At 44.1% G+C, this 11092-nt stretch overlaps 1 protein-coding gene across 1 annotated transcript; it reads right to left on the bottom strand.

Moving 5' to 3' along the window:
- LOC140906488 (heat shock 70 kDa protein 12B-like) lies at positions 1 to 9212 on the bottom strand. Its single transcript, XM_073330521.1, has 4 exons — positions 8926 to 9212; positions 5743 to 5967; positions 3920 to 4083; positions 1 to 1723 (listed from the first exon to the last, which is right to left on the bottom strand). The coding sequence occupies exons 1-3, from the start codon at positions 9205 to 9207 to the stop codon at positions 3961 to 3963; spliced, it is 630 nt and encodes a 209-aa protein (XP_073186622.1). The 5' UTR covers positions 9208 to 9212; the 3' UTR covers positions 1 to 1723; positions 3920 to 3960.
- Positions 9213 to 11092: the final 1880 nt, after the last annotated feature.

Raw genomic sequence — 11092 nt, 5'->3', positions numbered from 1 at the left:
GTCCTACAATTCTATGATTTCTTTAACATAATTTCACTGTTGCAAAATATTACGTGTTTACACTTTCTCTGATTTTTTAAAAAAAAAATCATATATTTGAATATTTGTCATAATACAGTAAAATCACAGCAAGCAGAATTAACTTCAGTCTTTAGAAAATGATGTCTGACAAGATGATAGCATAAGAAAATACAGCTGCAGGAAAAATACTGGACTAGAGAGACCATTGGCCTGGTCTGGCAGCAAACAGGATACCAGGCTAGATGGCGATAAATCTGATCTAGTGGGATATAGATAATTATACTGGACTACATGGACCACTGTGTTCAGATCCAGTAGTGTAGCATGCAGGATGCTGGACTAGATATTGTACCATTGGTCTAATCTAGCATGAGAGGGGGCGGAATACTGAACTAGACAAATTGTGTTGGTCCAGTCAGGAATGGCAGATAGCAGAATATCAGACTAAATGGGTGACTAGTCTGGGAAGAGGCAGGATTATCAGACTAGACAGACTATTGGTTTGTTCCAGTGTGGCAGGAAGTGAGTTACTGGACTGTATGGTCCACTTGGCTATTCCATTTTGACAGCTCATATATTCTCCTAATTGAACCCTATAGTCCCTTGAATCATCCAAGTCTGATGCTCTTCTTACGTGTCCTTGAATTGTGGAATCTTTACACGGTTAAAAAATCTATCATAACCGTCCGACTTTCACCAGATGTAACATCAGTACCTGTGGCTTTAAATTCCGTTAGCCCAAATTTAATATCCAGTCTCAGTTGGCGGTTTTTCCCCAGCTCTGTGTTTGGTGTTGGCACAGTACAGGAGCCGAGCATCTTCAGCCCTTCCTCATCTATGTATTTTGCATCCTCCTTTTCTGTGCAATAGAAACTAAAAATCACACTTGTCTGATCTGGTTCTGTGGGAGTGAAAGTATAACTGGCAACCTCATCTACCTCAACCAAATCCCCAATTCCCACCAACTTCTTGAAGAGATCTGTGCAATATACATAATGATCAGCTTTTGAGACTCTCTTTTTCTGTACATCATGGACAGCAATATCAAATGCCTCAGATATCTTTACTCCATATGTCAGAGCGCTGATTCTCGAGGCAACAATTTGTGGATTGTGCCCAAATAAAATGGCTCCCTTTATAATAGCTGCCTGAGATTCCTGTGGACACAGGATACGGTACTTCCTAAAGGTCTGATAGATCTCGTCCCTCAGGATAATGCTGGAAGCAAAGCCCCCAACCAGTAAAATATATTGGACTTTGGCCATCTCAGGCTTGTTGAGGATTTCCTGCAAGGCACCAATGGTTTGTCTGACACTGTAGGCAAAAAAGCTCTTCATTTTCTCATATGTAATCATGATAGTCCCATCACACCACAGAACTCCCTTTATACCGTCAAAGAAGAGAGAGATGTCCTTTTTCTTGTGTTCTGCCACTTTTGTTAGGTTGTGGTAGCAACGCATGTAGACCTCTTCTCTGTTGGAAGAGCATTTCTGAAGGCCAAAATCGTACATCATTTTATGGCATTCTGCTGGGTGATTCTGTGCATATTTCTCCCATACTCCATCTTGGAAGATCTCCTTCAGGAACTCTTTGAACTTTTCATCCACTGTATCGCCTCCCCATCCTCCTCCTGATGCCCTATGTAATTCTTTCAGGGATTGGTTCTCTTGGATTTCATGTACTGTGATGTCGATGGTACCACCTAAGCCCCCAAAATGAGTAAAATTAGTTAATTTTTAAAAAGAAGTTATTGCCCTCACTTTAGCTGAATAAAAGGCTGCTTTCTAAAGAGAGTCCTTATCTTTACAAAAGTAAAAAAAAAATCTCACAATTGGCAAATGTGCTCTGCAAATTGGGATACAGAGCTGCCCGTTCTTTAGCTTATAATCTTTCCTTGCCCAAGGATTCTTAGACTTTGTCTACACTACCACTTTTGTTGGAAAAATTTTTGTCAGTCAGGGATGTGAAAAACACCTCCCCCTGACTGACGTAAGTTTCACTGGCAAAAGTGTTGGTGGGGACAGCACTATGTCAGCAGGAGAGGCTCTTCTGCCCGCATAGCTAACGCTGCTCTTTGGGGGTGGTTTAATTATGCTGGCAGGAGAGCTCTCTCCTGCTGACAAAGAGTGGCTCCACAGGAGACCTTAGAGCAGCACAGTTATGGCGGTACAGCTGTGCCGCTGTAAGGTCCCTAGTGTAGACACAGCCTTAATTTCTGCATGCTGTGCAGCAGTGGTTCTCAGCCTTTCCACACTACTGTACCCCTTTCAAGAGTCAGATTTGTCTTGCATACCCCAAGTTTCTTCTTACTTAAAAATGACTTGCTTACAAAATCAGACACACAAATACAGAAGTGTCACAGCCACACTGTTACTGAAAAATTGCTTCCTTTCTCATTTTGTCTGTACGAAATTTTAGTTTGTACTGACTTTGCTATTGCTTTTGATGTAGCCTGTTGTAAAACTAGGCAAATGTCTAGATGAGTTGATACAATACCAAGCACACTGTTGGTGTCCAATAAATAGTTTACTCAAACCCAGCCCAAAGTTGGTAATAGCTGCGAGATATTACCATCTGCTGGAAGTTCAGTGGCCTGTAGGAAATGAGTTGGTAGGTCTCAGTCTAGTACCCAATGGCCAAGTGTCCACATCCCAGTTGATGCTGAATGTGTGTGAAAACTGACATCTTGTGATACCCACACTCTCTGGCCGAGTTGGGGCACAATGCTGAGCATAGGGTGTCTGTAGGAAGCTTCCACTGCTGCTGCCCATCCTGAATTTGTTCTGCGAGAAACACAGACTTCTGTCTCCCAGGGATGTCAGTCTGTCCTCAGCACTAAGTTCACATGTTACACCAAAACAATAGCAAGAAACTAAAGAAGCTGTGTGGCAGCACTCTTGCTTCTACAGCAGGAGGTTATGGATTCAAGCTACACAACAGGAAATGGGTGTGTACCTATTGCTGACGTAGCAGGACAGTGTACAGTGGAGTGGCGTGGCTCTGATGACAGCAACTTGCACTGCTAGGATCTGATCAAAGTCAATTGAAGACAACAGAATCCTATTGACTTCAATGGGGTTTGGATCAGGCCCTTAAAGGGGCTCTCCTTTCATTCCTCTTTCTGCAGTGGCATGCCAACTAAAAATCCTGTCCAGCTGCTCCTAAAATGGACAGGTCAAATGGGCAGTGCCAGACTTTCTTCTGTCGTCCCCGGTTCCTCCGTACATTTTTTAGTCATTTGCTTTTTGTACAGCACTGCCAGGCATGCAGTTGTGACCCTTTTCAGTCATCTGCTTTGAGATCTCCTTGGACAATTTCTTATGAGATAGCTGGCCACAAGAGCTGCCTGCACCATCACTTCTCCCCAGATGATGACGAGATCAAGGATCTCACCATGGCTGCTTGAAGCATGTTGTAAGGCTGCTGGACTAATATTGCAGCAAAGCTGATATATTTGGATCCAGGAGCAAATGGGCTGATCCTGGCTCTGCATCAGTTTTTAAACAGCGGAGGGGACATCTCGTCAACTTGACCACAGAGCTGTGGACTGAACTAACTCAATTTGCATCGAACTTAGTACACTTTGAAAGAGGACTCCAGAATGTGCGGTAAGTAGGGAGTTAGTGCACTGTAGGGGTTTGCATCGTGTACCAAGGTTTTTTAACCCACACTAACTCAACTTAGTACAGACTAACCCCTTCCCCCATCATGTAGACAAGCCGTCAGGTGCCTGCTCTTTCAGGTAGAAATTAAAGAACCCAGAGCAAGCACAGCCTGGGGGATCCGAGTTCAGTATAGAGCTCAGTCCCTTGCTCTCTATGCCAGAAGGGTCTGCAGCTGCTGAATAGACAAACTCTGAACGTAGCAGAGATTATACCTATTTAAGGGGGAAAGTTACCTCCACAGTCAACGACAACATACTGGGTCCCAGGTGACTCTTCAAACTTCACCACCTTCTGCCACAAACCCTTCTTGTGGGAGCTGCTTGCACCAGACTGAGGCAGCCTCTGGTTCTAAGGCGATGATGAGCTTCTCAGAAAACATGTCACTGATGAGTCCTGCCTAAAATCAGAAGAGAAAGTGATCGTTAACAGGAGTGGTGACGGGATCCTGGCTTCCCATCTCTGGAATGCACCATGAGCACAGTATGTTGGCCAGGTTCTTTTAATCTTGGGAATGTTGGTGTCAAGGCTGAATCCCAACTCTGTCACTTTGAGTGCAGAAGGTGGGGGCCCGCAAGGATTTAAAAAATTAACACTGGCCACTCCAGGCTTGTATTACACTCCCAAGGTTACAGCTTTTCTCTGACCTTGGCTTGGTAAACGTTGCCACCACCCAAATGCAAAAAAACCCCACCCCTTTGAACCCAGGAAGGAGCACTTGGAAATTCCTCCCTGTGGGGTACCCTCAAGCCCTTTCACCCCTGCTCCGGGGGAGAGCTGAGAAGAAAACAAAGGAAATTAGCTGTGGCTACCAGCTAATCAAACAACATGCACAAACCTCTTAGGACACCAAAAATCCAAACTTGTTCTTTAAAAAGGTAATTTTTATTAAAAACAAAAAGGAAAAATTACATCTGGAACTTAGGCTTTTTGCTAGATCTTAAAAGAAACAATTCCAAAAATTAAGCACCCAAACTAGCTTTTTTGGGGGTTCAGCTTAAAGGTTACAAGCAAACAAAAGCATCAGAGGTTAGCACAAAGGAGATCCACAAGCCAAAATGAGAAATAAACCTGATTGTGTGTAACTAAACATTCCCTATCCTAATTTCTTCTGGGTATGGAAGATACTTTTTCATACCTGGTTCAAACCTTACACAGCATTCGTGCTTATAGCATTGCCTGCTTATAGCATTGCTGCTCCGTGTCCCTCCAGCCCAGAGAACAACAGACAAAGGGAAAGTTTCTTTCCCAATTTTAAAAAGTTCTACCTTCCCATTGGCTCTTTTGGTCAGGTGCCCACTCCTTTTCTTTTACATGTGGGCTTGTTAACTCTTTACAGGTAACACAAGCAGAGAACAGACCAAGAGGAATTTTACAGCTAGCTGGCTGGCTGGGTGCCCATCAAAGGGAGCTACTCTCTCCCCCCCTCCCCCCAACATGTATCACAGCTGGGATGGCCTATCAGGAATAATGGTCTGTCTGTTCCATCTAGTCTGTTTTCAGCTCTGACTAGAGCCAGATGAGTCAGAGGAAGGTGAAACCCCCACCCTGCGCTCATGGACAATTTATGTGCAATACTGTAACTGTGTGTGTGATGGGAGGGGAATTTCTACCTGATTCCAGCCAGTATTAGTGTATGCCATGACTTATGAAGATCCATAGTCCCTGTAATTTCTGTTCCAACTACTCTCACTGCAGATGCTATTCTCATTCAGAGAAGCCTCTCAGCCAGTAGTTAATTTTGTCACTTCTTGTAGTAATGTGTAGCAAGCAAAACAATGGTCCTCAACCTTTTCAGTACTGTAACACTTCTCCAGTCTAGGCAAGATCTAGTCAGGATCCTCCTCTAATTTAGCGGTATAGAAAGGGCAGAGCAGCTGTGACCCCCAGGTTGAGAACACTGGATGTAGAAAAAAAAAAACTTCAACCCCAACCCACTCCATGGTAGAGCAAGTGTTAAAATAAGGTTTGTTTAAATGTTGAACAATCCTTCTCCACTGTTGTGCAGTGAAAATTCTAGAGAGAATCTCAGAGGCAATCAAGCTATTACTCACTTTACCTCTTTAGCAGCCAGTCGCATGAACTGCCTGGCAGAAGCATCCCATATGGCTGGAACAGTAATGACCCAGGTGACATCCTCAGTGACATAGACAGTTTGGTATGAGGCCTCCCGTATAGTGTTCAGAGCATGGTCCTTCATGTACCGCAGACTTTCTGAGAATACTTTTAGGGCTGGAAACTTCTCTCCATTATCTGTTTCCAGTTCCATGTTAGAAGTGATTTTCTAGAAGTGAGAAAAAACAATGAATTATTTTTATTGTGGTAGCATAACCCACTGCTGGGTTTCTTACAGGTTCCCCTTCCTGCTGCCAGCTCACTGAGAATTGAACTGGGGACCTCCAGAGCCAAAGCACAAGAACAGCTTCTCTGTAACTGGGGTCGATAACCACTCAGCTTCTGGGGATTGGTGCAGAGGAGGACCTGTAACACACTCATCAGTGGGGTACAGTAGCGCCCTAGGAGCCATAGTCATGGACCAGGGTTCCTTTGTGCTTTGTACTGTGCAAACAGAACAAAATGATGCTCCCTGCTCACCCTCCCCCCCCCCCCAAGATGCAGTAATCTAAGTAAGCAGGCAGAAGAACTCTGGAGCATAGATCACTGCACTCTAGGTCTAGGAGGTGCAGAGGCTCAAAAAGCCTATGACTGCCAGCTGCCTCAAATCTGTGAATGACTTTGTAAGTCAAATATTAACATGGCTATTAGAGCAAACTGTTTCCCCTGAGCCAAACTGCGATGCTGGCAGACCAGTTGCCAGCTCATACCAAGGTCCACATGTCTCAACTGAACACTGACAGACACACAGCTGAATCACTCTGGCTCACCGGTGTGTTAGTTAAAATAGGCCGGTGAAATCGAAGTGTAGAACTCACAGCCAGTTTGGGATTTATGCCCTGCTTCAGGACAGTGTCCTGAGGTTGGTACTCACATTCTTGAATCACTGAAGGCAACTTTACACACATTTTATACAAACCCCCAAAATTCCCAAAGCCCACTGCAAGAGAACTGGTGCCAGTCAGCCTGAGAGAGAACCAGCATACAATTTATTTCTTAGTTAATACACATTTAATACATACATAAACATTTGCAACCTGTATTATGCATACTTTTGAATAACATCTTAAACAAAACTGTTAGGCAGTAAAACTATTGGTGTTCTTTGTACAGGCTTCCCCACTTTGTTGCTGTTACATACTTACAATTCAGTGCCAGGTTTTAACAGACAGTATATCTTTTTATACCCTTTTATACTTTGGCACGCACATACACAAACATTCACCACTAATCTTCTCTCAGAGATAATTTCTCAGGCTCTACGGTGTGGCCTTTTAATGTACATAGTTTGTCACTTGGATTCTGCAAAGCCTGAGGAGAATGGCTTCCTCTCCATTCCCCTCCAAACTCTTGGGACCATTGATTTTCTGAGGAGATTCTGAAGCTCCTTACAGCCAGCAGCAGTTCCAGTCTCTGAGCCAATAGCTGACTGTCTGAATTTCTAGTGAGAAGAGGAATCTATAGCCCATATCTAAGAGGTGCAAGTATTGCGATGCAGCCTTCACATCAGACACATCTCTTGGTTCTGCATCATTAGTTGCTGAATCCCCAGAGTTGCCTCCCATATTTATAATCTCTTTCCTTTGAGCTCCGTTTCTTGGCTCAGCTTTCCTATGGTAAATGTGTGGAACCTGCAACACAGCTGGTCCTTAATGGAAACTTTCTGTACAGCTTCCGAATCAGCTACTGAACATGTCTAGTAACTGCCTCTCCTCTAGGTGTCTCTGAGTCCTTCTACGTAAATTGCCCTGCCCTGTTCTCAGCACATGTGCAGAGACACAGCCTGGGGTTCAACTAAAATCCATGTCTCTCTTCCATGACTTCTCGCTAGGGTGACCGGATACCAAGTGTGAAAAATCGGGACGGGGGTAGGGGGTAATAGGTGACTGTATAAGCAAAAGCCCCAAATATCGGGACTGTCCATATAAAATCAGGACATCTGGTCACCCTACTTCTCGCCCATTCTTCATACTTAAAAAAAAACAAAAAAAACTGAATGCTGCAGTATAGGCCTGTTTTCACAATAACTGTTGGTAAGTCTCAGTCATGCTTTCAGAAATGGTGTTGAAAATGCCCATGTCCTGACTACATTAGCATTTAAATACTTTCAATACTAGCTCAGAAGGGGACCTGCTGCACATTTTTCAGTGCTGACTCAATTTCCTAATACAGACCAGGCTTTAGTTTTAGCCCTTGAGCCACCCTAAGCAACTCTCCTCCCTCCTTGGTCTTCACAGATACTTCTAGGTAATTTATTAAGTTGCCTTTAACCTAGTGGCTCTCAACCTTTCCAGACTACTGTACCCCTTTCAGGAGTCTGATTTGTTTTGTGCACTCCCAAGTTTCACCTCACTTAAAATCTACTTGCTTATAAAATCAGACATAAAAATACAAAAGTGTCACAGCCACACTGTTACTGAAAAACTCTTTGCTTTTTCATTTTTACCATATAATTATAAAATCGATTGGAATATAAATCTTGTACTTACATTTCAGTGTAGAGTACATAGAGCAGTATAAAGTCATTGTCTGTGTGAAATTTTAGTTTGTACTGACTTTGCTTGTGCTTTTTATGTAGCCTGTTGTAAAACTAGGCAAATATCTAGATGAGTTGATATACTCCTGGAAGACCTGTGCGTACTCCCCAGGGTACACGTACCCCTGGTTGAGAACCACTGCTTTAACCAGCCTACTCACGTTCCTTAATCCTCCCTCATAAATCAATCCCCCAGCTCGTTAAGCACTAGGGTTCCCACCCATCCGGTTTTCACCCAGTCGAGGTTTCAGCTTGTGTGTCCGGGGGCCATTTGACAAGCCCTGATGGCTGGTTTTTGGGTCTTTGGCAACTCTAAGTGGAAGGAAGGAGGCAGCACAGCAACAATAGCTGCTGCTGCCTCCAGGGCCAGGCGGCTCATGGCGGCACAGGGCATGCAGGGGCTTCGGGAAGAGATGGTGAAGGGGTGGGGTCTTGGGGGAAGAGACAGGGCAGGGCCTTTGGGGGAAGAGGCAAGGCAGGGCGTGGCATCTCAGTGGTCCGGTTACCGGCCCTTAGAAAGGTGACAACCTTATTAAGCACGTTCCCTGCCCGTTTCTGAATTGGCTGCTCTTACCAAGAGATTTCATTTACCTCGTTGTATAGCTTCATCTTGAAGTGGTGAAAGTAGTACCATTTGTGAGCTTCTCTGGATGGGAGCGTGTGGTACTTCATGACAGCATCATAGCCAAACTTCATAAACTCACGCTTTTCATTGAAGAGGATGCACGTTGGGGTCTTCACAGTGTTGAGCCCGTGCTCATGTCCCCAGAACACCTGCCGGATTTGATCCGTGTGTTTCGCAAGAGAAAAGCAGTAGCCACTATAAGATGTGCCGAAATCAATGGCAACAATGAACAAGGACTTGCTTGCCATGCTCATGAACTTGAGAGAGGGAGAGACTTCTACACAGCTTGTTAGAACAGACTACTGAAAGTGAAACGGTTTTACAGTTAACTCTGCAGATGAAAACCTGCCCCTCCTTTTTAATTGGCTGGGTGATCACTGCAGACTCTGATGTGGGGGAGGGGGAGAGCCAGGGCTCTCTGCATAAATTCTGCAAGGAGGGGACAGCCTCACTCTATTGAGGTTTTGAGCTACACTGGATCTTGAAGGCACCAACTCCATAGTTAGGGCTGCTTTCCCTACTTGTTTGTGCAAGCAAGAAAGTGCTTGATACTTGGAGCAGTTCCCCAGACAAGTCCTGTAGATCAGCTTCCACTCAACCCCTCTCTCTTCTGTCCCCTCCTGTTTGGAAGAGACATTTGCTATTTTAATAAAAGCATGGAGCAAAGCACTTTGCCTAAGCCTGGCAGAGCTTGGCCAAACACTTCACTAGATCTCAGAAGAGACCTGCAGATACGACGAGTAGCGGGAACTCAGTGGGTAATCACAGCAGTTTAATAGCAGCTCTAAGTTTCTGTTTAAAAATAGTTGTGAAACTCTCATGCAGAGTTCTTCCTGTTGCCAGTGTTTGCAGCCAGAAACTGCATCTTTTTTTTTTTACTAATAGTTGCAAATTTCAGTCCAGAATGACTAACGCTGATATTTGCAACCAAAATGACAAGATACTGCACTTCCCTTACCCTCCCCCTGTATGAAATTTTAAAGTTCCTTGATTTTGCCCCTGTTGGAAAATTGCCGTTTTTGTTTCAAGTGCAAAATGATTGTTCCCACACATACTGCGAGGGGAGAACAGGGTTTGCTTTTTCACTGACCATTGCTGAACTTGACCTTTTCTGCTCATTTGAGTTCACCCGCAGCCACACACACATGCACCCTGAATCATCCCATGGTCAGCTGTAAAAGCTTGGCCAGTATGTGTTTGTGCAGTAAGTGTTAACTACAGATGGAGCGAAGCTGCACAGTTCGGCTCCATAGCTGGACTTCCCTAAAATCTGGGGATATTTGGATCTGGAGTTTTGGGTCCGATCATTGTACAGATGGAGCAAGCTCAAGCTGCACAGTTTGGATCCTGTTTCAGTTTCAGAAGAGAGGTTTTCAACAGTAGTGATACCCAGTAAAGAGCCAGAGAACTGCTCCTTCTGTTAATATTAAACAGCAATTCATAAGCCAGTGGTAGTGTTGAAGCTACAGTCTCACTGAAGGGTATCATGGGTTTCATCTTTGTAGTTTATTTCATCATCTCCGACCCTAGAAGAGAATAATGGACTTGTGGTTACCACTGGCCCTTGGCTCCCGCATCCTTTATCTGAGGGGAAGGGGTGTCAGATCCTTCCTCAGTCATTAATTGAATTGAACATCTTGAACCTACACAACTCAGCTGGAAGTCTCTCCAGAACAATATTTGTCATGTATGGTCCCGGGAAGAACCAGGAAATACAGAAGCACCCATGAAACTGAAAAATATGTTTATAATGTTACAGCCTGCTTTCTTCTTTCTCCTTCTGTAACTGGGATGCTCCAAAATAAAAGTGTCTTTTAAAAAAAATGAAAGCTGGTTTAAGCAAAATAACTAGCTAGATTTTTTCCAACCTCTGAAATGGTTTTAGGTTCAGTTTGAGTTTTGTGTAGTGAGTTCTTATTTTATCTTGCCTAGTTCATCCTTCCCCAGTGATTATTACTATCATTTATCTTTCAGTCTTAGGGTTTTATACTGCCACCCATCATGGTGTGCCTGAGCACCTTCCACATAAAATCAGTAGCAGTAGTGAAGTCTTGAGTGGATTTAATGGAGTCTCTGGCACATGACTCTCTTTGGGGGTAAAAGCTCTGGTTGTGGTAGGATTTTTGTTTTGAT

This window comes from Lepidochelys kempii, chromosome 1 (genome assembly GCF_965140265.1).
Source record: "Lepidochelys kempii isolate rLepKem1 chromosome 1, rLepKem1.hap2, whole genome shotgun sequence".
NCBI lineage: Eukaryota > Metazoa > Chordata > Testudines > Cheloniidae > Lepidochelys > Lepidochelys kempii.
This window is presented reverse-complemented; position numbering and strand designations above follow the sequence as displayed.

Bases quoted from the DNA above. Each gene is read 5' to 3' on its own strand.
- LOC140906488 (XM_073330521.1), bottom strand. From the start codon at position 9,207: ATGGCAAGCAAGTCCTTGTTCATTGTTGCCATTGATTTCGGCACATCT. The intron at 5,968-8,925 runs GTAAATGAAATC...TCTCACTTCTAG, and splicing joins AGATGAAGCTATACAACGAG to AAAATCACTTCTAACATGGA. The intron at 4,084-5,742 runs GTAAAGTGAGTA...TTCTGATTTTAG, and splicing joins TGCGACTGGCTGCTAAAGAG to GCAGGACTCATCAGTGACAT.